Genomic DNA, 23,030 nt, shown 5'->3' with positions numbered 1-23,030 from the left:
AGCCGCTAACCTTCGCTTCGCTCAGGGAACTTGGAAAGAGAAAGTAGAGAATAAGAATTAGATTGAAATGGCTTACTAACTACATGGTATCCTATTTAGTTCAAGAGGATTTATTCTTTATGATATGTATAGATAGCTATGTTCCTACTACTAGTATTATTTTCCAATCCTTTTTCTAATCTTCTGTTTAATCTATTTTTATAATCCTCTTAATCCTCTCTTTTCTCTCTGATGTCATTCGTGAGATTCCCCTGTTGAGGCTGTGCGCACTTCGGTCTTGGCTGAAGGTCAGTGGACGCTAAACATGTGGCGCAGATCGAAGGGACCTGCAGGGCCCTGCGTCTCAATGAGTTCTTGGATGGGCTGGCTCGATGCCATCTCTTTTCATTCTTCTTGGGCATGGCCAAGCCGAGTTGACCGGACCTCAATATGGCCTGGCAGTATTCGCATCGTCCCAAACCCTCATGTCCGAGACCTGAGCACTCAGCTTACCAACATCACCGCACTGAAAGCGTCCCCACTGCGGCAAATGCCCACTTGTATCCTCGGCCACCGGACGCGGGCCAAGCGAGGACATACTATGGCAGCACGAATACTGTGAATGTGTCTGCACACCCGCGGCCAGTAGCGTATCATCGCTCCAATGTGACGGTATCGATGGCCCCGGTGCTTCCTCCTCGGCCACGGCCGATGGAACATCGATTGCTCTCTGGCCCTGCGCCGGGAAGTCCTCCAGCATGGGACTCGCAAGTAAAGCCGCGGTCGGAACTCGCGAAATGGAAATCCTGTTCGAATCTCAATCAATCGGTCTCCAATCTCATGGTTCAGACCTCTGAGAAGGCAAATGCCACAATGGCTGATCTCGAGCAGCTGGTTCGCCAGAGTGTGAGTGGAGGTGCGAATGTTCGCGATTCCACGTCCCGGCTCCTGGACCAGATCATTACCTCGATTGATTTGGGGTCTTTCTGTGGCAAAGAGAAGGAGCTTCGTGAGTGATGTCCACTTACCTTATGATGTTTACTGAACTTCTGCTGACTGCATACTGGTAGTCGCTGCGTGCGCCTTGCCATTCCGCTCGGACGAGACTCAGAAAAACCGTCGGTCACGTCGGACTGGGAAGAAAAAACGCTCTGAGCCTGCCGACTATTTTTCAAAGGTATATCTGTATTCTAACTCGCGGCTGCCGTCGCATCTGCCGCTCCTGAATTTGTAAGAGGATCTCGTGTACTGGGAGAATGATTGGCTGATATTGGTTCAAGCTATCGTCCGACCTATCCTCTCCTCCGGCTTGCTGCTCAATACTCACGTCGAGTATATGACAAGCCATCAGGACACGAACAGCATTCGTATGTGGATTCCGATTGGCGCCAGGGTACCAAGGCCATGGTGATCAAGTCGTTGCCCGTTGACGATCTAGACACGATCGTTTTCGCCATCCGTGGCACGCAGAGCTTTCTCGACTGGGCTGTCAACGTTCACACGGCTCCCACTTCTCCCATAGGCTTCTTGGACGATGCCTCGAATTGCTGTCATGCAGGCTTTTTATCTGTTGCGCGGAAGATGGTCGCCCCCGTCGCCGCCCGTCTACGCACTCTTCTCGAAGAAGACTCCTCTCGCACTTCATATTCGTTGATGATCACTGGCCACTCCGCAGGCGGGGCTGTAGCCACCCTGATATATCTTCATCTCCTCTCGGAGTCGCCGGCTGTTCAATCTGAACTCACCCACCTGCGCGGCATCTTCAAGCACGTCCACTGCGTCACCTTTGGGGCGCCGCCGATTTCATTCCGTCCACTTCAACACTCCTCTGCTTCGCGGCAATCTAAATCCATGTTCTTTGCGTTCATCAACGAAGGTGACCCGGTTGCTCGCGCTGACAAGGGTTACCTTTTGTCTCTACTTGACCTGTATGCCTCCCCTGCACCTGGCTCATTACTCGCATTCCGTGATCGCAAGGGCATTCCGAATCCTGCTCATTGGCGAGTTCCTAATTCTGCCTTGGCTGCAGCGGGGCGACTTGTTCTTCTGCGTGGTCGCGGCAGTTTAAATGGGCGTCCTGTGATCGCGCCGGCTGCGAACCTGGACGGATCTAGTGTCCCACTTCGCGAAGAGGTTGAGGCATATGGGACCACTGATGGGGAGCTACGTGGGGTGGTTTTTGGAGACCCGGTGATGCACCTAATGGACTTATATGCTCGTCGCATTGACACACTCGCACAAAACGCCTTGGAGAGTCGGTGACTTGCTTATATCTTTTTGATAATACCCTACGTGCGAAGTTACAATGGAGCATTGGATGGCTTGGCTGTTTCATCAAGGGCTATTGATCACTTGGCTTTTATTCAAATCGAATTCTCTTTTTATACCCCTAAACTTCTCGCCCTTTGCTCCGTCGCGTTACCAAAACACATATTTTCCAAGGGAGAGCCATCCCTTCGGTTGACTGTCCCTGTCATTGGGTGCTTCTGGCACCTCTTCTTCCAGGTCAGCTTCGATCTCCGACCTATCCAACCTCGTCTGCAATTCGCAGTCAGACGATTTAGCGCAGTGTCCACCCATCCCGGCCCGGACGGATTGCCATTCGTTCTCTTTGTTGTCGCTGCCGCCGTCATTGTACGATTTTTCCATCTCCTCCAGCTCGGCTCTCATTATCCAACTGGCCAGTAGCGTCTGCATTTCCATATACAGCGACTTCGAGCAAGATCCACATATCCCAGGCTTGATTTCACATCGGTTATCAGGCCTCGTCAGCATCAACGTCTTGTTTCTGTACTCTTGACAGGATATCCGCTGGCTTCGAGGAAGCCCAGCTTCTGGGCAGCGCTCACGGTATGCACTGTGTATGTGTTTGCATTCTGTGAACTTGAGGTAGTGTTGTTTGCACATTGTCGGGGATAGGTTGTGGGATATATAGCTTGGATGGGGGATTCTGTGTTTGCATTGATACTGGTGACAGAAAATCAGGATATTTCTCTGATTTATAGAACTAAAGAACAAAGACAAAGAAACTGCTAAATAAAAGCTAAATGAAACATCTATTATGTGTGCAATTTTCTCTTTCTTGTGTGGCATTCAATGTCATTGTTTTCAACATGCCTCTTTATTCTCAATGAAAGAGTGGTTGCAAGCCAAAACTCAGCCTGTTTCTATCTATTCATGGATTGAAGTTCACCTGAATAATGGCAAACCACTAAAGCTATCCTCGGTATTTCTATGAAAGGCTGGTCTTAGGCAAGTTCTTGATAAACTTCATGTCTGTCACTTTTGTTGTTGATCCAACAGTCATTGCCACAATTAGGACAAGACATCCACGGATCACCTTCACCTTGAGTCAAGAATAAATAAAGTCGATTTTAGATAAGATCTTGCATCATGTACAATGTCCCATCAAGCCAGGAGCATAGGCCTGACACTATATACGGGAGAAATCTGTACTGAAACCAACCCCCTCAACATTCAGAAACACACCCGATTATTTGGCCGGTGACGGGCTTTACGGGTTGCGGAACACGTTCTTGGGATCAATTTCCGCCTTGATCTGCTCCAGCCGGCGCAGGTTGGACCCCCAATAAGCCTGTTGGCCATGGGACATGCGGGGATCTACATATTCCGGGTAGGCGGCATACGGCGCCTTGTCGTTGGTGACGAGTTTGTTGACCTGATCGAGGAATTTGGTTTGGGTTTTAGTGACAGGGCCAAGCAGGTTGATAGAGTATGGCTGCAGCCAGATCGATACGTCGCGGTAAGCGTAGGAGGTCGCATCAGTCGCAATGTCGTTGGTATAGCCCTGGAAGTCAAACAACAGGAACCATGCCAGCGTGCCTGAAGAGCTTGCCGATCGTCTCCGATGACATCAGGTTCTTGGGCGTCCACGCAGTCGATTTGGAGTATAAGTTGGCTGGCACGCCTCCGCCCCGCTCCAGCACTACCTCCTCGGCCCAGTGGCCGACCAACCCCAGCCAGTCCCGGGATACCACTGCACTGCCGTTGGCTCCCAGAAATTGCTGGTCAATCTTCAGCGCGTCATACTCCTTCTTGGCCCCGTAAAAGGTGCCCGTGATGGCCATGCTACCCTCGAGCAGGGTGAGCGTCGAAGCCAACTTCCGAGTCAGCTTCGGGTTAGAGACGTAGTCCTGCCATTGTTTAAACAGCTGAGCCCGCGCCTTCGTGCTGCCAACCTTCAGGGTATAGGCATACTGCACTGCGGTACCGGGCTCTGGCTCCGTGCGGACCTTGAATTCGGTCACGATACCAAAGCCCGACGCCGCACCCTTGATGGCCCAAAACACGTCCGGGTGCTTCTTGGCCGAGGCTCACACAGTACTCGAGTTTGCCAACACCACCTCGGCCCCCACGATGTGGTCCAGCGCGGCTCCAAACTGACGCGACGTCGGGCCCAGGCCGCCGATGATGAAATGCCCACCGGATCCGACTTGCGGGCAGGTCCCATGGGACATGGCCCGCCCACCGGCGTCGTGCAGCCGATTCATCACATCCCCCAGTAAAGTCCCGCCTCCGATTGTGGCCTCCTAGGTTTTTCGGTCCATGGAAAACTGCTGCAGATACTTGAGGTCGACAACAACGGCGCCATCGGTTCCGCCGTAGCCTGTGCACAATGCGATGTCAGCTTCCAATGTCGCTCTTCAGACCATAAGTGATGGGACCTGACCATAGTTGCCGTAGCTGTAACCGCCACTCTTCGCCTGGACATGGTGGTCATTGTCGGCGGCGCACTTGACAATCACGGCGACCTGTTGAGGCCGGGAAGGTCACGACAGCCGGGGTCACTGGGAGGTTGAGGTTGTAGGGGTTGACAGCCGTGGCGTGGTCGAACACATCCCCCTTGAACGCGACGCGGCCGCTGTCAGTCAGCGTATCCTTCAGACAGGTCTTCAGAGTGTCCGAGTCTGCGACGGCCGCCGAGATTCCTAGCACGGACACGAGAGCTCGCAGCACCGACATGTTAGACAAACTGAGTCAGGGCAAGCGGCAATGCCGTAGTCTCGAGGACCAAATCCCCAGCCACGGAGGGGGAATCATATAGTCACAGTCCATGTTGCGACCCGAGGGGCTTGTTAGATCAGGGGATGTCGATCGATTCCATTCATAACTGCTGGCGTATAGTTCGTCCGGCGGTGATTGGATAGGCCATTATTTAGGCCCGAGTCCACAACGGGAGTGCTGGAAGCGAAGACGCGATCAAACAAAAATGAAGTGATGCTCGAGATGTGCAGCCGAGTTTCACAGCAGAGACAATGCTCGGGTGCATGTGGACAGCCATTGTTGTAGAGGCCATGGAGAGACAACCCTCTGTACGTAAGACTTGAAATCCTTTGCATCTGCAACATACACACAGACCCACTCTACTTCTAAACTTTTATATTCCTGTAATTGAGGCATCCCAAACAAGGATGATCATATCGGCTTATATACACTTGTTCAAGAGATCGTCTGTGTCCGGAAAGATGTATCCATAAGACATGCGCGGAAGACCAAAATCACTAGAGATACTGAAAATGCATAGAATACTTCCATTGATCGGGATATACTGCATTGGCAACCTCACCACGTTCGCCGGGTTCTGCTCCACATCCGAATAAAGTCCTGCTTTTCCTTGACTCCGAGACCCACGCGCTTCACTCGTCCCAAACGAGCCAGCGACTCTCCCACCTGATCAAGCAGCGCCTTCTCTCCCACGGTGACCTCGCCGTCTCCCGACTCCTGATCCAGCGTGTCGAGGTAATTGGTGTGGTATGTCGACTTCCGGGTGGACCGCGCCGGAGGAGCCTCACTGGCAGCCCGGCCTTGCACCACGCACTCGGCAATGCGCACCCGAATACAATGGGTCGGCCTGCTGAGCAGCATCCATAGAAAACTGATGTAACTCCCCGGGAGCGGAGTCACCACATCCACCGGGGTATACCGCAAGCTGACCGGGAAGATCTTGGTCTTGGGAGGCACGGCCAACAGCGAATGGCTCAGGGGCAATATGGCCCGGCTATTCGTGGTGGTGCACTCCGGGAACAGGACAAGCGCGCGATTCGGATATTTTTCCACCAGCGTCCCCACATCCACCATTCGCGCACCGGGGGCAGGCCGGGTCGCGGGCGAGGCAAATGCGCGCAAAATAGCTTGGAGCAACGAGATGCGTTCTACCTGCCGCGTGTTGGGGTATGATGCTGTGAAGATTGGGTCGAAGATAGCTGCGAGGTACACCGCGTCGATCGGTGAGGTGAGCGAGGACGCGATGACAGACCCGGGCTGTGGCAGACGAGCTTGTTGCTGCTTAGACAGCGATCTACACCCAGGGTGTTAGCATGGAATGCAACCCATATATATATATATATAGTTTCTCTGTTATGGGAGCAAGGCAGCACGAACCCTTTTCGCACTCCATCCACTTGGAGGTCAATCCACCAGATGCTGGGAACCCCAAGAATACACCACAGCGCGGCCTTCTTGCCCAGCGAGCCGATCGGAAGCCATTGGAGGACGATAAAGTAGCCGAGTGTCACGAAAATGAAAAGCGGAAGGCGGAAAAAGAACAAGAAGATGCGCAGAGGGGCCTGCAGGCCGAGGGGCTCGGAGGGGATGGGCAGGAAAGGCGCAATACCCGAGCCTGGGGTTTGTTAGAGATCACCTCGGCAACACTGATACTGGCCAGGGGCACACCTACCCCGGTCTCGAAATTGAGAGAACTTTTCCATTTCCTCCGAGGCGTCAAGGATGGCTGGAGACGCGAGTTGACCTCATCGATGGCCCTTCAGGAAGCTCAACGTGGATGTCGACACATGTGAACGACACGTGACTTTTTTTTTTTGACGGGCTATTTTCTGCGATTTGTATAAACATCGATGGATTTGATCGAGAGATCAAGAGATATCTAGATCTAAGCTATATTTATTAAGATAAAGTTGACTGTATTCAAGTTGACAACGCCCGAGAAAGTGTGCATGCAATATAGCAGGGAATCATAATATACAAAATCTATATAGTCCATGAAATGCCGGTCTATGCGTCCTCGTCAAACTCTCCTACCACAAAATCGGGTTCAGCAGATGCGGGAGGGAGACGGAAACGCCAAATCGCTAAACCGACTAAGCAAAACAATGAGCTGGTCATCATCCACGCTAGTCCAATCCACGCGCCCCCCAGGCGCAGCCCATATTGGAAGACGGTCGTGATGGAAAGGCTGGCGATGACATTACCAACTGCCTGCAGAATTTCAATGACGGTAAATAGACGCGCCGTTTGATCCCGTTCCACGAGCGTGGTGATGATCGAGCGCGTGAGGAAGACAAACCCCGAGCCCAGGGTCTGGAGGACCATGCTGGGAATCAACGCGGCGATGCTGGGAGACAACCCAATCCCTAGGGTTCCCAAAGTAAGGCAGAAAATACTGCCGCGTGCCAGCCACAGGTCTTTTTCGGTGGGCGTGCGCCGAGGGTGCAAGACTCGCTCCTTAATCCAAGGAAGACCGAACAGGAACAGCGGGATCGAGACCGCAGGTCGGCAGGAATGAAGGAGGTTGGCCGCGGCCAAGGTCCAGTTGTATCGCGTGGAGATATATTGGGTCAGGAACCAGGAGGAGCCTCGGCTCAGACGGTAGACCAAGAATGCGCTCAGAAGCAGCAGCACCGGTTTGCGATTCAGAATGAACAGATACGGCTTGATGTAGAATCGGTAGTTGGCACGCCATTTGGTGCTCATGGGTCGAGAAGATCCAGCTGAAAGGCTCCATGCCACGGTCGTGCTGTGATCATGGTTCGCATGGAAATCGCTCTCTTCATGGTATGATCCCAGTTCATCGGAATGATGTTTGGGGCCCAGGCCCGCGGACAGGTCTGAGAGTTCGACATGGGATGACTCTGGGGGTTGAGAGGGCATGGCATGTTTCGTCTCCGGTAGCATGATAGTGAACAGCAGGCCACCTAAAATGATCCCATATCCGATCGTTAACGGCACCCAGGGATTCATCGTCATTAGCCATGAGCTGACTGCGCTCGAGGCAAAATCAGCGCCCATGAACGCAATACCGAATTGGAAAAAGATGGTAGCCCTGCACCAAGACATTAGTATCTAGATAAAAACGGCACGATAATGACATTAATACCTTTCCGGCTCGGTAGTCACATCCGCCATCATGGTCCAAATAATCGCAGCGGCCACGACAGGGCCACCGCCGAGCAACCACGACAGCGAAGACAGCCAAACCGCTCGCAGCGGGAAGATATCCGAGAACCACATGACGGTGACGGTGATGATCGTGTTCAGGGCGAATCCAGGGAGAGACAAGACGAGGGTCGGTTTGCGGCCACGACGGTCTGCCAGCAAACCGTATGGAATTGCCAAAAGTGCACCTGCAGAAAGCCGTTAGATCATAACGTGAGTCGCGACACGATTCCAGTTTCAACCCATACTCAACAATCCATCGAAAAACATATGGTATCCCTTGACCGCGGCCAACTCGGCTTGTATCTCCCCAAGCTTGCACAGCTTCTCCGGCACCTGTCCATCGCCTGCGATTTTGGATGGATCGGCTTGCAAGTAGTGCTGACGACAAGCAATGGCTTCCAAAATGCGAACCATGGGACCTTCCAAGAAGGCAAACCCAACTTCCACCGCGAGGACCATCAGACACAAAATCACCCGGAGACGAAATGCGATCGAAGAGACATTAGGCCGGCTCGCCTGGGCGGGAATTTCGGGTTTCGCATCGCTGGGCCGGCCTGAATCGGGGGAGTCCAGGAACGGGGCATCCTCGCGGTCCTCGCGATCAAGAGGCTCGTGCGGTTCCGAGGTCATGACGGCCGGGCATGCCGTAGCGGGGAATAGCGAGAGTAGAACAGTCGGAGAATATATATAGACAAGGGATTATCGCATTTCGAGACAGGAGAAGTGAGGGTTGAGAGCTGAAAGTGGCCAAGTTGCGCCTGCGACTTGGCGCCGGTGTCCCCGGGACCCACTAAGGGATGAGACCGCGTGTACAAGGTAGATTGTCTACACTGGCATAGTTGAGTGTCCTGGAATATGTCCCGGGATATACGTGCTTGTAAATTACAGATATCCTGCCTCCTCAAACAGACTGCCCCGGACTTGTACAACCGCCGATAATTCCAGCAAGAATTCATGCAGAATGACTACATTTGTCAGCACATGGCCAAGCGTCGCGACCGGACGGTTTTCAGTGGCGCCATCCGTATCGGTACTCTCCACCGGTGGAAATGGCGTGGCTAAACGCTGTCGCAAGCCATCTGCGGTGGCAGTCGGGGGGCCAGATGAGCGCCGAAAATCAGACGGTGGCCCGGATGACTCGCCGCGCGGCGGCGAATTCCCCAGGTGTGAAGAGCGACCCCGGGATCCTGAACTGATAGCGTCCGGAGATCCCGAACGCACAGGGGTCTCCGCTGACTCCGGCGTGCGGTCAGGCGTGCGCGGGCGATCCTCTTGGTGCAGGATCTCTCGCCGAGCCGCCACTAACAGCTCAAAGTCTGGCAGGTCCTGCTGCCACCGATGGACTTGAGTAACTAATCTTTCCAGTGCCGTGGCGAGAGTCGGGGCTGCGCTCTCTGGCCAAGTAGGTGCCTGGTATGCACGACGGATCCGATCGAGCGGGTCCTGGGTTTCTTCTGCAGCTGTAGTGTCATACTGAGACGGGTCGACCAAGACCCAACCATCAAGGGAGAAAAGGTGCGACGAGGCCAGACTCATGAATACTCCGGTAAGAGCCAGGTTGACAATCACGCTATTGGTGAAGAAGCCATCGAGGCATGCCAACAGTGCTTGCAGAATCGGGTCATCTTGCTGGAGCTGCAGTGGCAGGGGTGTGGCTTCCGCCGCCTCGTCTACCGCAGTGACGGGCAGACACAAGCGAGATTCGAGGGCCCAGGTCGCGTCCGCAACGTAGTTCTCGTAAGACTCATCGAAAGTGGGGTTCTGGACAAGTAACGTCGACAGGCCGAGAAGCTGTTCGAGCTCAGCATTCAGTGCCCCAACCGATCGTTGCTGGCCGGGCCGCGTGGGAACAGTATGGATCAATGCCCGTGCAAATGGGTGATGCCGTTGAAGAATGACATTGAGTAGGCGCAATGTGGCCAGCACGGTCTGGCGATTCGAGGATTGCAGCCCAAGAAGGGCGAGGTCGCGTAGAGTGAAGAGCGACGGCGATGGCTGTGCAGCTTCGGAGGCCAATGCGGCCAGCACATTCAGTGATTTGCGCCGACTGACAGACATATCCATTTGCTCCGGTGTGCGAGGGGATGAGGCCAGCAAGAAATGCAAAATGCGATGGACCAACTCGCCTTGCTCAATTGAATCCAAAATGCGACATAGGTAAGTCAACACTGCCGCGGTCGACCCGCCGGCCACATCAGACGATTCCAGCAATGATGGGTATAAAAGTTGCTCCAAAAATAGCACTTGAAAGTGATCCAAGAGTGTGTCGTTCACCTCGGCTGATTTACAATGATCAATGGTGTCTTGCCAGAATAAAAGGTACGACATAAAGGCATCCATCGCTTGGCCGAGGGCCGGCGGGAGAGCTGTCTCCTGTTTTGCGTGATCGGATAGTGCGACAATGTGAGGGACGTTTTCGTCAGTCGGCGTGAAGGACAAGCTTCGTTGGATTAGTCTATCACGCCAATGTACCGTGCCAGGGGCCCTGGATCACTTACCCGCCTAGCTGGCTATACAGTGCACCCAGTCCAGTAGCCATGAGTGTTGCCAAATCACTTTCGATCAGCCACTTTTCCAAATTCTTGGACCGGGAAGCGGTTTCAATGAGATAGAGTAGCCCCGTACGCGCAAAATCGCCTGCGCGGCCGTCATGGTGGACATAGTCGACGAGCAGATAGAACAGGGGAAACTCATCTTTCCTAGTTGCCCCTGCGAATTCCGCCCCACTCGAAGCTGCAGACTCGCCCTCTTGACCATTGGGCGTCGCCCGGGGTACGAACCACGCCGGCAGAATGCCGGGTTGCAGACGAATGTTGTTGGAAATCCCGAAGAGCAGCTCCACTAGTCTTCCTTCCGTTTCTTCCGATGATTTATCGGCACGGCGGACCAGGTCCACCAAAGCGCGGGCAAACAGCCGGTTGTCCACTACGCCATCGACCTCGGAATCGATCAACGTGTTGAAGAAAAGGGTCGCGGATCGCAGGACCCCATCGTCATAGTAGGACAAAGCGAGCTTGGTCACGGTTACAAAAACTTGCGAAGATGCTGCGTAGACCACACAGGGATGTGGCGCTGGTCCGCGGGATTCGTCGCTGAGGATCGAGTTCAGCCGCTCGATATAAGTGCGGGCGTGCGAGGCCGACTGTTCGCCCGACGGGGTATTGGTCGAGCGCCAGATTTGCTGCCGACCACCATTAGCCTGACTCGCGATCAAAATCAAGGAGATCGAGGGAATGGTACCTGGAGAGAATTAACGGCGCGCTTGAAGGCTGTCAGTCGTTCCGTGGGTGAGCTGGACCGGGAGGTCTTGGACAGAGCGCGCGAGCCGCCGATAAGACGAGACCACTGGGTCAATTAGCGAGGATGATCCGTCGCAGAGGTGCAAGGAAAGGCACCTACAAAGTCCATTCTGTAAGGACAGCATGATCTTCACGATCCGGAAGGGGAAGTGGAAAGGTGTTGGGGTCGAGGGTGGTGGAGCCCGGTGGACCGCATGTTTATGGCGTTGATTCGGTCCGGAGACTCGGGAGGATTCGCAGTATACACCCACCGATATCTCCTTCAGTAATGAAAGATCTTGAGTTTTTACATCAGTGAACACTTTGATTACAGAATCGCCAAGTTGTCTACCGAATTTAGATCGTGGGCTACAGTGAATCAACCCAGTGAGTAGTTCGAGGGCACACCTTCGATGCGCCAGCTGGATTGAAGTGGACAACAGGAACTCTCGGCCTATGCCAGGTTCAAAAGAAAAATATGAGAAAAGAAAAGAAGAGATAATATCAACAGGAAAATGCTCTCCCAAACCAATTCAGGCCACCCAACGCCGCAACGAAAATCACAAAGCAATATCCAAAGGATGTCATCCATGCGCCGGTTGTCCATCATCTAGCACGTCAATCATTTGCAGACCCACGCCGAGCTTGAGATCACTCTGTTAATCACTCTCATCCTTGGGTCGTCGGCCGCCGCGCTTCCGGCGCCCCTCGTTTGGATCGCTGCCGTCGTCCTCGTGTTTTCGGCCCGCGGGTTGATCGGGAACTTTGGAAATGATATCGGCCAGGAAGTCAAGCACTTCGTCGTTGGCGACCGCGTGTTTCAAGTGGGATGCAGTGACGCGTTTTGAGTTGCGGTCTTTGGCTTCTTGGGCGGCCTTGGTAACGAGAGAGATCATGAAGAGTTCTAGGGCTTTCGCTATCAGGGACAGAGAGCGTCAAGTCAGCAATGTCTAGGGCGATCCTCGAAGACTCAGACGAGATGGTATACATACAGACTGCGATCGGGGTCACCTGGGCAACTTTGCCGACATCCTCATCGGCTTGCATGATGCGCTTGATGCGCGCCACGGGGAACTTGGTCTTGACCTCGATGCCCGCGCCCGGGCGCGCCGGGGACGATTCGTCGGCTATGGGGGGAGCGACGGGGAACATGGGCGCGACGGGCTCGGAGACAGCAGCGTCATCGGGATGTGCCAGACGAGATGAGCGACGCGCCATATCAGGATCGTAGTCCGCTTGGTAGGGTGGAACGTACTGCTGGGGTACGCGACTAGAATTTGGGCGTTGGTACGGGGTGAAGAAGGGCGAGGCGTCGTAGGATGCGCGGTGGGCCACGGGACTGGCGAGCGCGTACGGCTGGGTGTCGGAGGGAGGGAGTGGGAGAGAGGAAAAGTCAGGAGATTGAGGGCGATAGTTATCCTCAGTCATGATTTAGGAGAAAAGAAAAAAAGCAAAGGAAAGAAAAGAAAAGAAAAGAAAAGCGTACGAAAATCAAGGCATCCAGAAAAAAACAGGTGGCCCAAGCTCCTGGAGGAGAAGACGAAAGACGCGCGACTCGGGCACGACCGCCCTTTTTAAAAGGCGCTGTGGATCGCCCCGAAAAATTCAGTTTTTTTGTTCTTTTTTTTCTCTCTGCACAGGGGATACCATATATAGTGGGATTGATATTGATATTGATAGTGATAGTGATAGTTATCTCTATCTCTATCTATAGGTTTATATGAATACATGAGATTCATATAAACCTATAGATCGATTGCTATATGCTATCTCCAGGCTTCTTGCTCGGCCGATGATGACAGAACCCGTCCAGAGCGGATGACACCACGCGATGGTATCGCCGCAGTGATGGACTCATAAAACTTGATCTAATCTGACGGCATGCTTGGAGTATTTGCTGACTCGTGCTCTGATTTTCTATTATACTTCGATTTTCTTTTGCATGATTTAATTCTATTGATGAACTCTGGTCTTTCTACTCTACCTCCACGGCTAGTAATTCTCCGTGGATGACTGTAAACACCCCGGTCTCGGAATAACTAGAATCCGAGTCCCCGTTATCTTTTTTTAAGTGATGTCTGGTCTTGCTTGTTCATGTCCTCTGCTCCCCCATCTCGCCATGCCTGCGGGGGATCTGGCTGGCGTCATGAATATCGTCAGGTAGGTGACTGTGCAAATACAGGAATCATCCTTAGGGCTGACATTCTCTAGCTTGCTCTCCCAGGAAGAGATCCCTTTTAAGCTGCGATGTGCTATCTGCAGCAAGTTGGCAGTGAATGCCTTCCGGTTACCTTGCTGTGACCAATCAATATGTGAGCCTTGTAAGTTGTGCCGGGTCCCAATCTCTTTGCTATGGCTGATCAATTCCTGCTCTAGGCCAAAGCTCGCTCCCCGACACCTGTCCAGTCTGTGCCCATCATCCAGTCTCTCCGGATCTCTGCAAACCCAACAAGGCCCTCCGAACCACCCTCAAGGCCTTTCTCCGCACCGAGGAAAAGAAGCGAGAAAAAGACCGCCAGGCTGCAGCTCCCCCAGCCCCGTCTATTGCGACACCTGCGGATGATGCAACTGCACCACCAGAAGCACCTCAACCCCACCCCATAGGAGAAACACCAGTGATAGAGACCACCGAAACACCTCTGCTGGCAGAGCCCAATTCTGAAAACCCTGCGGCAGACGTCCCCCCTACCAACATGGCTGAGAAGAGTGTTTCGACAACTGAAGCGATCCAGCCCACAGAATCCCCAGTTCAGGGAACACAACCCGATCAACCGCCTGCCCTGCAAATTACTCTCTATAACCCCATGCACCAGCTTGAGGCACCTGGGGATCAATCCACCAACACCTCCGATGCCATGGAATCCAACGCTCCCACAAGTGATACCCCGGGTGAAGAAACCCCGCAGAATCACCCCCCGCAGTCCAACTCCACCGGGATGCCACCAAACGCAGGCTCGGGAGGCTTTCCAGGAGCAGGTATGGGTTGGAATGGTGGCGGGAATTTCAATGCGATGAATCCATACATGGCCAGCATGTTTAATCTCCCGAATGCTATGGGTACGTCCTCTCCCCTGTGCGTCTCCAGGCTCTTGGTCATAACTCACTAATGATATTTCCCAGGCATGCCCATGACGATGGACCCGATGGCCGCTAATCAGGGGATGTACGGGGACTACGGAATGAACATGACTGGCATGGGCATGAACATGGGGATGAACTACAACGGGCAGGGCATGTATGGATCCTTAGGATGGGGCGGCTCCCAGAACATGTGGCGTGGCCAAGATAATCTCAATCCAAATGCTTTCGCAAATGGTACCGGTTCTCCATACGGAGCATTTGGCGGGTCCAATGTCTCTCCTTACCCTTCTCACCCAGGTCCCCAATCTGGTTACTACGGGCCGGGATATGGTCGAGGTGGGTTCCGGGGTCGTGGCCGCGGGCACTTTCAGGGCCCTGGTCGAGGAGGATCTGGGGGTCCGGCGGGAGGGTTCTCTCCTGCTGTTTCTGCTGTTGATGCGTCAAAAGCCCAAAACCCCCAGGCCCAGAGCAATGCCGAGGTTGAGCCCGCTGGAGAGAACACTTCTACTGCAGAGCCAAGCCAACAGCTCCAAGGTATTCCTACTATTGACAGTCTGAACCAGTCACCAACCGGGCCTGGACGTGGATACATGCATCGCGATGGATTTGCCGATAGCATGTCTGGACTCCAGCAAATGCCCGTCGCTCCGCGTGGACCAGGCGTGGAAGGCGCTCCGGTGGCTCCCCGCGCCATGCGACAGGGTCTGCCTAATACCAGTATGCTGCGCCAACGTGCCCTTCAGAACCAAAGCCGTATCTCGGGGAACAATGCCCTGAATCTGTCTGGGTATGTATTTTCCCATCTCCGCGATGGTGTGTACGTTGTGCTGACCTGTACAGGGGACATCCGGACCCTCAAAGTGACATCCCAGCCCAAGCCACCTCCAAGGCACCGTCCCACTCCCGGGAAGCTTCCCGATCCCCTTCACATAGGCGAGCCTCTCGCGCTCGCTCGCCAACTACTCTGGACGCAGATGATAGCCGAGAGAATCGCCGTGACCGAGAGGTCCGGCAGACCGAGCGCCCTGACGACACCCAGCTCGATTACCGAAACTCCCGCTCCCCATCCCCATTGTCCCCGCGCCTATCTTCACGCCGCCGTTACGACGACACTGATCGAGAGCGGAGAAATAGTCGTCGGTCATATCGGTCGCGCCGTCATCGCAGCCGTAGCCGCAGCCCAGCTCGGAACGAAGAAAGTGACGCTAATGGCCACAGCAAACCATCCTCCGAGGCAGGCGAGTCGCGAGACCTTGCCAGTCGAATTAGTAATAGCCATCGGTCTCGCAAAGACCGATTCAGTCGTCGTGGTGAGGATCGGGAGAGAGATCGGGCCCGAGAGAGCCGTCGTCGCGAGAAAGATCGGGATCGAGATCGTGATCGTCGGGACCGAGACCATGACAACGACCGCGAGCGTCGCCGGGATCGAGGCCGTGAGAGAGATCGAGAGCGTGAGCGTGACAGAGAACGTTCTTTGGACCGGCCTTGGCCACGTGAAAGAGACCGAGACCGAAAACGCTCCCGACGCGATCGGTCCGAGTCGGTAGTCAGCAAGCACTCCCGCCCGCAGGCCCGGAGGGTCAAACGTACCGATGAGCGCCGTGATCAAAAGTCAACGAATGGCGCGCCCGAGAAAGACCCGCACACCCTGGAACGTGAGGCGCGCAACCGGGAACGCCTTGAGCGAGAGCAACAACGTCGGGAACTGGCCCATTCCAGTCGCCATCGAGACAGCCGGCAGGAGCGCCTGGTGGGCGGCCGTCGCATCAATTATAAGTACGAAGATGAGCTCTAGCTTCACGGCACGACAATGTCATCCGGCATCATTTGTTGCCAATTGCCCGGCTCCTCATACCGTTTTCACCTCCTTGCATGATATTTCCCTTCCGGAGGCCATGAACCCGTCTGGTAGATATAGGGTTGACGCAGCTGTGCTTTTGATAGATGAGAGCCATGAAATGACACAGACGCCTGGGTACCATTCTTTGGCGTAGCTTCTGGGTTTTTCTTTTTGAACAGTAGAATGGGCCGGCGATAGCTCTAGCTGCAACAAAAACTTGGCTCATTAGTTCAGACCCAAACGAGCATACTCGTGGATTTGTCCCTTTGCAACCAATATGAAGCCAACTACGCTCTGTCTTTTTCCTCCCCTCCCCTCTGTAGTTCTATAAGCACAATTGCATGAACCTTTTTGCTTTTGATTTGTTCTTGCATTATAAAACCCATTATCCGAAGAAACAAAGTGTAAAGTGCCAGGCGCTCTCGTTTGGAAATATATAAAAGTACCATGCAAGGTTCGGAGCCCCCGGAGGTGCTTCAAGTGAACTTTCATACTTTCACATTCCTTTTTATTCTTTCAAACATTGCATTGGAATTCTTACAGCTCTACCTGACCCGCATCGAGCCAATGTATTGACAATCCGCTCAAGAAAAAAAAAAAAGACAGCGTATCCACACGCACCGCACCCTCATATACGCCCAGACACTTGGAATGTGCTTCGAAAGATCTACGCTTCATCATTGACTGACATGGGAGGGGGATCACAGTCATTTAATCCAGCTTGCTCTTCAACGATTCAACTTCAGATGCCAGTTTTTGCATCTGCTGTGCCTGCGAGGCAATCGTCTTGGTCTGCTCTGCGATCAAATTCTTGATCTCTTCGATCTCGCGGTGAACGGTGACCGCGGGAAGACTCGCCTCGCTTGCAGGAGATGGGATAGTGGGGGTCTGGGCTTGTGAGCATGGATCACGACAATTGATGGGGTAGACATGAGAGTGTTCGCATACCACAACACGAGGCTCCGGTTTAGGTTCCGGCTCCTTGGGCCTCAGTGGGCTACTGACGCGAGGCGAGGAGGTTTCGGCAGCCGCAGAGCGAGCGGCACGTTCCGTCGGTTGAGGAACTTCCTCAAAGCTCGAGTCGTCCTCTGCTGCAGCAGCCTCCTCCTCATCGTCGGCAAACTTGGATACCATGGCGGCCATGGATGCCCCCTGATCCTTCATGGATGGAGCGGGGCGGGCCACGGGGGTAGGTGTAGGCTCAGGCTCAGGAGCCTTCTTCGGGGCCGGTTCAGTCGTCTTCATAGGCTCGGCCTGCTTAGGAGTGGGGGCATCCATGGCACCAGTTGGCTTGTCCTGGACTCCCGACACCTCCTTGAGTCCTTGGCCGTCGTACAGACTGGCCATAGAGATCTTGGGCGGGATCGCCTCCTTACCGGACAGCCATTCAGAAGGACCCATGGCAGGGGTAACTCCAATCGTCGGCGGATAGATGTCGTCCTGGAAATTTTCCGATCGGCGAGGGACAATGAACGAGATTGGTTCAATGTAGCTGTCATTGACCGTCTTGAAGGCGCGGGCCACTTCGTTCTCGTGCATGTTGACGCCACGCTTGGGCATAAACGCAATGCCGCGCTGCGGGTCTCCGGATTTGTATTCGGAGAGGAATTCAAACTTGTCGTTCTCGATTTCGAAGTACCGAATGTTGCCGTCACTGCAAAGGGTTGTTTAGTAGTAGACATCAATAGCAAAGCCGTGAACACTCACCCTCGTCCAGCCAGGTACAAGCAACTGGTGCCTTCGTCCCAGAAGGGCATGCACACGCCGGAGATAGAGTCGAGTGTCTTGAAACCACTGATGGGCTCACGCGCGGCGCGGATATCCCACAGGGCAAGCTGGCGGTCACTCATTTTGGAGAAACCGGTGGTCGCGATCCGGTCGCGTTCCCCAAGCCAGACGGCACGGCTGTTTTTGGCACCCGAATGGCCCGCAGTCTCATGCGCTGGACGTTCCTGGCGCACATCCCATATCCGCAGCTTCTTGTCGCGTGAGGTGGTAACCATCAGCGACCCGTTGGCACTCCACGACTGCGATTGAACGATGTCGCCGATGTTTAGGGTCAGCTTGGGTGCGCCCGCCTCAATGTCCCAAATCTTCACGGTATAGTCGCCCGAGGCCGTTGCCAGTATGTTTTCTGCCGCGGGGTTGAAAAGCACGTGGCCGATCTTCCTGCATGAGGGGATCAGCAGCAAGCCCTCGCGCGCATTGTGCAGGGATAGGGAGATGGATCTTACTTAGGGTGGCCGCTCAGCTTCCCGACAGGTGCGATGTCTTGAACATCATCTGCGGCTACATCTGGGCGGACCGTAAAGTCTTCTGGAACCCGCCAGAGAAAAACCTGGGACCTGTCAGCGGCGCAATGAGGTGGGAAAAAAGGGTCTCCGCCATACCTTGCCGTCATCAGACCCCGACGCAATCAAATCATCGTTGAAAGGGTTCCTGCAGGGCGTGGGTAAGCCTCGGTCTCGATTGTTGTTCACGGCACTTCATACCAGTCCGTGTCCAGGACGACCGCAGTGTGACCACGGAACAAAGGGATTCGTTCGGGCAATTTGCCTCGTTCCTCGAGAGGGATCACAGCGAATGCTCCACCACCACCGGATTCCCAATTGACGGCCAGATGTTTCGGGTTGACCTAGCCATAACTTTATGAGACGAGGATCGCTGGTGGATGACCAGGGGGCACGGAGAGCACGAACCTTGACCAGGTTGGTATCCCAGGCATTTCTCGACACTCGGAGGTTATCATAGCATTGTTCCTGCAGTCGACATTAGAATGGATGCGCTCCGGTGAGCAGGATGTTGTCCGAGGGGTACCTTTTTCGTCGGACGCCCGAAGACGTGGCCTTGCGATTGTAACGGTCAGCGGGCAGACACCTGAGACAGGAAAAGTAGGAAGACTCACGATATTTGGAATTACGCACAAAACGCCCGGACATGCTGAGCACCAAGGATTGCGAGGGGATAACCAAGAGAGGAGGAGGATATAGAAAAGCGAGGGAAGGTGAAGAGGTCTTTGACACCGAGCCAAGCTCCCGCAGTCCGGGAAATAATGAAACTGGGGCGTTGGGTCCGTGTTTCGAGTGGCATTCAAGTGGAGCCCGAGTCTCGAGCCATCCATACAACGTCAATGGTGGCCAATGCAAGGTGCGTCAACAAAGAGCAAAGCAGCAACCAGGAAATCACCACCACTCGCCGCTGGCGGCCGTCAAGTGCCTTTCTTCCAGGCGCCAACAAGAGTTGAAGCAGATCACGTGGACTGTTCACGGTGGTAATACACATACACACACTAGCCCCATCTGGGCTTAGCGCCGGACCGGCCCTGGCTGAGTCATCATCGTTTGTTTACCTCCGCCGCCGTCTCTCCAGAAACCAAAGCTGCCGATCCGAGATATTCATCCATTGACATTCCCACCTGAATCCATTCCCCCCAGACTTGTGCTGCGCTTTCTTTGTCGCTCCCAAGACCGTGGCTGGACGTGAGCTCCTCCTCCTCGCCCGGATTTTATACTCGCCGGTGACCTGGCGGACTACCAATCCCACAATGGAGGACGAGAACTTGGTGACCACCTCCCCCGCTCTGATGTCTACGATGGGACTGTGCATGACTGACTGGTGACAGACCCAAACCAGAGTGTCGACTCGAACGCGCATCCCGCAGGCGGGTCTTCGAGAAATGACTTCAGCCACAACCAATTCCCGCTCGGGCATTCTGCCGCCTGGCACAATCGCCAACAAGGCAGCGAGCGTGTCGCGTAGGCAGGACTTGGGAGCATGCTGTACAACAGAAGCTGACAGTACCACCAGCAACCCGCCCAAAGACTGCCACCAATGCCCCTGAAGCGAGGTCTGGATCTGCACGACCGGCCGCCGGTACTACCAAGACGCACAACAAGGGTAACTCATTCGCCTCCTCCACCATGAGTCGATCCGCCTCAACTGCCTCTCGGACGACTAACGGGGCATTTTCCGCGACGGTTGGATATGGCGCACGTCCTCCCCCCGCCATGTCTCGGCCACATTCGTCCCTCAGTGCCCGCAAGCACACGGGTCCCTCGATCCCACGACCGGCCACCTCACTTGATACCCACCCCGAAGATGCTGCGGGCAGTGTTCTTGGAAAACGTAAAGGTACGCATATCTTTTCTTTGTCTTCCAGTCGCATTCCCTCATGTCCCATTCCATATGGGCCCTCGGAACCGCATCAAGATGGCCCACGGAAGGCAGTCGTGCCGCCTGCAAATATCTCCGACTTGGATGAGACTGCCTTGTGCGCAGAGCTATTCAACATGGATCTCCAGACATCTGTCACTGAAACAACAGTGAGCCCATCGTGCGTTCTCAAGGGACCCAATCCCACACCCCTTGTGCCCGCGAAGCCCGGATCACCTCACAAGGTTCCCGTGGTCACCCCTGCTAGGCCTTCTTGCAAACATCCTTCTGTCTCTCTCAAGCGTAGCCCGCGAAAAGCACGGGCACCATTGTTTCTCAGGAAGGATTCTTCGATCAGGGATATTGACCATACTACAGGCTCCGAATGGGACCAGGATTCCAAAGAAAGAACCATGGAAGAGTTCTTTACTAGAATGATGTCCCGAATGAACCAGACGGGACAGGAAAGCTTTGGGCTGAAAGAAACCGTTGAGCTTTACAAAACTAGGAGTAAGTTGCACTGAACAACCCCCGAGAGAGATTCATCATTGACATTAGACTCAGTCAATGAACTGGAAAGCTCGCGTGACGGCTTGACCGAAACTAACTTGACACTGCGCGTGGAGCTGGAATCATTGAAAAGCCAACTCAATACCGCAGAAAATGCCCTGAAGGACGCCAAGAGAGACCAAGAAATCGCCCTGGACGATCTCGACCGACGACAGCGTGTTGAAATGGAGTCAATTCGTCAGGACAGTACAAAAGACTCGGAGGCCCTCAATGCTCAACACCAGGAACAGATTCGGGAATTGAAGCGACAGTTTGAGCGCGAGATAAGCGACGAAAAGGCCGCACGGGTCCGTGAGTTAGGCCAGCTCACTTCCCAGTCTGCCATGGATACCCAAAAGTCAGAGATTGAACTAGAAAGGAAGAACCGTGAGATTTCGTCTCTGCAGAATGACCTGCAAGCCGCGAGAGTCGACCTTGACCGCGAATGCAAGACCGTCCAGGATCTTCGACACAACTTGGACACGGCCAGTAGCAACAGTGTGACATTAGAATCATCAATACGAGCACTGAAAGCTCGCATTGAGTTCCTCGAGGGTGGACGAGAGGAACAATCTGAAGCGTTTGAGCGATGCAATCAACAGATGATGGATGCGCTGGCTGAAACGGAGGCCACCAAGGAAAAGTTGCGGCGGGAAGAGACCCTACGTCGCAAGCTTCACAACCAGGTGCAGGAGCTTAAAGGTAATATCCGCGTCTTTTGCCGAGTACGCCCTTCACTCAACAGCGAGCCCGCCTCGGATCTTACTCCAATGCAGTACCCGGACCACTCTGAAGATGCCAAAGAGATCAATGTGATGGGTCCCGAGGAAAAAAGCAGCCTTGGAACTGTTTCCCGCAAAAACAATACTTTCACTTTCGATCGCGTGTTTGGCCCCTCCACGCAGAACGCTGAAGTCTTCGATGAGATCAGCCAATTGGTTCAGAGTGCCTTGGACGGCTATAATGTCTGCATCTTTTGCTATGGCCAAACTGGTAGCGGAAAGACCTACACTATGTCCTCTCTGGATGGTATGATCCCTCGCGCGGTTCATCAGATTTGGGAAACCGCCCAGAGTCTGGAAGAGAAGGGTTGGCGATACACGATGGCGGGTAACTTTGTCGAGGTCTACAATGAAAACCTCAACGATCTGCTTGGCAATCCGGATGAGTTAGACAAGAAGAAACATGATATTCGTCACGACATGCAGCGCGGCAAGACTGTCATTACCGACATCACCACCGTCCAGTTGGACTCGCCGGAGATGGTCGAATCCATTCTCAAACACGCTGCGGCCAATCGCTCCGTCGCAGCCACCAAAGCCAACGAGCGTTCGTCGCGCTCTCACTCTGTCTTCATTCTCAAGCTCCTCGGAGAAAACCATATTACCGGCGAGCGCAGCGAGGGCACACTCAACCTAGTCGATTTAGCCGGAAGTGAGCGATTGAGCCACAGCGGGGCGACTGGCGAGCGTCTCAAGGAGACGCAGAACATCAACCGCAGTCTCAGTTCTCTTGGCGATGTGATTGCTGCTCTCGGCCAGGGTAAAGAGGGTGGTCACATCCCGTACCGAAACAGCAAGGTATGCTCTCTTTAGATTCTTAGTTCAGTCTCGGTTACTTACATATCTCTCCAGCTCACATATCTTCTTCAATTCTCGCTGGGCGGAAACTCGAAGACCCTCATGTTTGTGATGGTCAGCCCTCTGCAGGTGCACCTGTCCGAGTCCTTGACCAGCTTGAAGTTTGCGACGAAGGTGCACAACACCCACATTGGCACGGCTAAGCGTCAGGCCCGTGTCCGTGACGGTTGAACATGATAATATCTTTCTCGTTTTGCATATAGTCTGTTCTCTTCTTTCTCTTTTGCTGGTGGGCAGAGGTCTTTTAACGATCCTGTCCTCTGCCCTGGTGTTTCGGGTTACTCGTTACTGTTTGTTGTTCCAGGGCTCTTGGAG

The 23,030-nt window shown here is 54.0% G+C and overlaps 10 protein-coding genes across 10 annotated transcripts; 3 read left to right on the top strand and 7 right to left on the bottom strand.

Annotated features, from left to right (window-relative positions):
• Positions 1-657: 657 nt before the first annotated feature.
• Positions 658-2,241, top strand: NUU61_008466 (lipase family protein; the record flags this gene model as incomplete). Its single annotated transcript, XM_056658991.1, has 3 exons — positions 658-988; positions 1,050-1,209; positions 1,260-2,241. The coding sequence occupies 3 exons, from the start codon at positions 658-660 to the stop codon at positions 2,239-2,241; spliced, it is 1,473 nt and encodes a 490-aa protein (XP_056507284.1).
• A 156-nt stretch (positions 2,242-2,397) lies between these two features.
• On the bottom strand, positions 2,398-2,676 carry NUU61_008465 (uncharacterized protein; the record flags this gene model as incomplete). The annotated part of the gene is made up of 1 exon (XM_056658990.1): positions 2,398-2,676. One exon carries the CDS (start codon positions 2,674-2,676, stop codon positions 2,398-2,400), a length of 279 nt encoding a protein of 92 aa, XP_056507283.1.
• An 817-nt stretch (positions 2,677-3,493) lies between these two features.
• On the bottom strand, positions 3,494-4,962 carry NUU61_008464 (uncharacterized protein; the record flags this gene model as incomplete). The annotated part of the gene is made up of 4 exons (XM_056658989.1): positions 3,494-3,830; positions 3,955-4,312; positions 4,385-4,513; positions 4,746-4,962. The coding sequence occupies 4 exons, from the start codon at positions 4,960-4,962 to the stop codon at positions 3,494-3,496; spliced, it is 1,041 nt and encodes a 346-aa protein (XP_056507282.1).
• A 600-nt stretch (positions 4,963-5,562) lies between these two features.
• Positions 5,563-6,707, bottom strand: NUU61_008463 (lysophosphatidic acid acyltransferase LOA1; the record flags this gene model as incomplete). Its single annotated transcript, XM_056658988.1, has 3 exons — positions 5,563-6,298; positions 6,382-6,619; positions 6,677-6,707. The coding sequence occupies 3 exons, from the start codon at positions 6,705-6,707 to the stop codon at positions 5,563-5,565; spliced, it is 1,005 nt and encodes a 334-aa protein (XP_056507281.1).
• Positions 6,708-7,011: 304 nt separating this feature from the next.
• On the bottom strand, positions 7,012-8,805 carry NUU61_008462 (putative MFS transporter; the record flags this gene model as incomplete). Its single annotated transcript, XM_056658987.1, has 3 exons — positions 7,012-8,059; positions 8,114-8,360; positions 8,421-8,805. 3 exons carry the CDS (start codon positions 8,803-8,805, stop codon positions 7,012-7,014), a joined length of 1,680 nt encoding a protein of 559 aa, XP_056507280.1.
• Positions 8,806-9,057: 252 nt separating this feature from the next.
• On the bottom strand, positions 9,058-11,583 carry NUU61_008461 (uncharacterized protein; the record flags this gene model as incomplete). Its single annotated transcript, XM_056658986.1, has 4 exons — positions 9,058-10,615; positions 10,674-11,356; positions 11,416-11,520; positions 11,575-11,583. The coding sequence occupies 4 exons, from the start codon at positions 11,581-11,583 to the stop codon at positions 9,058-9,060; spliced, it is 2,355 nt and encodes a 784-aa protein (XP_056507279.1).
• Positions 11,584-12,112: 529 nt separating this feature from the next.
• On the bottom strand, positions 12,113-12,881 carry nctA (negative cofactor 2 transcription regulator complex subunit BUR6; the record flags this gene model as incomplete). The annotated part of the gene is made up of 2 exons (XM_056658985.1): positions 12,113-12,369; positions 12,446-12,881. 2 exons carry the CDS (start codon positions 12,879-12,881, stop codon positions 12,113-12,115), a joined length of 693 nt encoding a protein of 230 aa, XP_056507278.1.
• A 691-nt stretch (positions 12,882-13,572) lies between these two features.
• On the top strand, positions 13,573-16,329 carry NUU61_008459 (RING finger protein; the record flags this gene model as incomplete). The annotated part of the gene is made up of 5 exons (XM_056658984.1): positions 13,573-13,613; positions 13,665-13,774; positions 13,830-14,510; positions 14,574-15,321; positions 15,375-16,329. 5 exons carry the CDS (start codon positions 13,573-13,575, stop codon positions 16,327-16,329), a joined length of 2,535 nt encoding a protein of 844 aa, XP_056507277.1.
• A 756-nt stretch (positions 16,330-17,085) lies between these two features.
• NUU61_008458 (coronin) lies at positions 17,086-19,313 on the bottom strand (the record flags this gene model as incomplete). Its single annotated transcript, XM_056658983.1, has 8 exons — positions 17,086-18,028; positions 18,082-18,543; positions 18,609-18,712; positions 18,765-18,813; positions 18,867-19,009; positions 19,074-19,133; positions 19,192-19,220; positions 19,280-19,313. The coding sequence occupies 8 exons, from the start codon at positions 19,311-19,313 to the stop codon at positions 17,086-17,088; spliced, it is 1,824 nt and encodes a 607-aa protein (XP_056507276.1).
• A 605-nt stretch (positions 19,314-19,918) lies between these two features.
• Positions 19,919-22,886, top strand: NUU61_008457 (putative kinesin family protein (KlpA); the record flags this gene model as incomplete). Its single annotated transcript, XM_056658982.1, has 5 exons — positions 19,919-19,936; positions 19,997-20,129; positions 20,182-21,036; positions 21,091-22,655; positions 22,710-22,886. 5 exons carry the CDS (start codon positions 19,919-19,921, stop codon positions 22,884-22,886), a joined length of 2,748 nt encoding a protein of 915 aa, XP_056507275.1.
• Positions 22,887-23,030: the final 144 nt, after the last annotated feature.

Source organism: Penicillium alfredii (assembly GCF_028826965.1).
Source record: "Penicillium alfredii strain IBT 34128 chromosome Unknown utg000011l_segment0_segment0, whole genome shotgun sequence".
In the NCBI taxonomy this organism is placed as follows: domain Eukaryota; kingdom Fungi; phylum Ascomycota; class Eurotiomycetes; order Eurotiales; family Aspergillaceae; genus Penicillium; species Penicillium alfredii.
The sequence above is the reverse complement of the archived record's forward strand: the minus strand, read 5'-3'. Positions and strand labels throughout refer to the sequence as shown.